The 1,352-nt window shown below is 39.5% G+C and overlaps 1 protein-coding gene across 1 annotated transcript in view; it reads right to left on the minus strand.

Moving 5' to 3' along the window:
- Positions 1 to 334: 334 nt before the first annotated feature.
- Positions 335 to 1,352, minus strand: part of LOC105556256 — a 1,789-nt gene continuing 771 nt past the window's right edge. Inside the window, exon 2 of the mRNA XM_012003342.1 lies at positions 335 to 1,182. Coding sequence (XP_011858732.1) covers positions 1,099 to 1,182 — 84 coding nt within the window. The 3' untranslated portion in view covers positions 335 to 1,098. The remainder of the gene's footprint in view (positions 1,183 to 1,352) is intronic.

The following is a 1,352-nucleotide window of genomic DNA, read 5'->3' on the forward strand; positions in this document are numbered from 1 at the left end:
TAGTTTAATTATATTTTCTATGTTAGTTTAACATTTTTATTTGCGTAAATGCAACGTTGCATTTACGCAAATAAAAATGTTAAACTAACATAGAAAATATAATTAAACTAATATTTTCACAACGTTTCTATGACATTAAAAAATGCCATATTATAAAATAATATAATTATAATATTTATAAAACATTATAGAAAAACGTTAAGAAAGTTTACATGGAATTAATGTTTCTAAATGTTGATTTAATGTTCCTTGCTTACTGGATATGGCACCGCTACAATTGTAGCGAAAAAGCTGTAGCGCTACGGTAGCAGTGTCTTGCCGGAACGCACTCATAGTATCGTGTGCCGTTGGCTTCACTCTCTCTGCAGTCTCACTCGCTGCGCCTGTGCAGAACAAGGACAGAGAGCCCCAAACGCAAGCGTTTGTTTTGTTTCTCGACTTCTCGACCTTCTCGTCACTTCTCGTCGGTCAGCGGTCGTAGTCGGTCGCATATATTACACTTATTGTCACGTGTATTACAACGAAAAGCAGAATTGTACTGCAGTGTATCATTTACGTAAGAAGAAAAAAGTGCTTTATTTATTTGTGTAGTGTATATCAAGGTTAGTATAAAAGTCTTCAGATATTTATCGATACTTAATTAATTAACCTGAGAAATAAAAAATAGGGTTAGGTTAGGTTAAGAGTACCCAGTCAGAAATTACTCGTCGATCGACGTCGAAACGATGTCGAATCGACGTTAATATGGCGATTTCGATGTCGACGCGACATCGTTTCGACGTCGATCGACGAGTTAGGCTGGTGGCAGACAAAGCTATCCGTAAGCGCTTAAGGACTGACATAGCCATAGACTTAAGGTAAGGCAGAGAAAAACGTAAGTCCTTAAGCGCTTACGGATAGTTGTCTGCCATCAGCCTTATTTCTGACTAGGTAGAGATGCGAGAAGAGTGCGACTTGGCTCATGGTCTTTTGCATATTGTTCTGTATGGACGTCTTGATCAGCATACATAATATACGAGGATGAGTCAAAAATTATCCGCACTTTTCGTTCTACAATTTATTTTCACAAAAATGTGGGTTCACTATGTACGTCATTTTTCAACATAGTCTCCTCCCTTGGCAATGTACTTGTTCCAGTGCACAAGCTTGCGTATACCTTCCGAGAAGAAGATTTTCGGTTGGTCGCAAAGCCACTTGCACCGCTTCTTGCACGTCTACGTCTGTAGAAATTTGACGACCTCGCAAAGCATCCTTGAGCGGCCGAAACAGATAAAAGTCGGAGGGAGGAAGATCGACTTTTATCTGTTTCGGCCGCGCAAGGATGCTTTGCGAGGTCGTCAAATTTCTACAGA

This window comes from Vollenhovia emeryi, unplaced genomic scaffold, assembly GCF_000949405.1.
Source record: "Vollenhovia emeryi isolate VEMERY1.0 unplaced genomic scaffold, V.emery_V1.0 DF940169.1, whole genome shotgun sequence".
Taxonomy (NCBI): Eukaryota; Metazoa; Arthropoda; class Insecta; order Hymenoptera; family Formicidae; genus Vollenhovia; species Vollenhovia emeryi.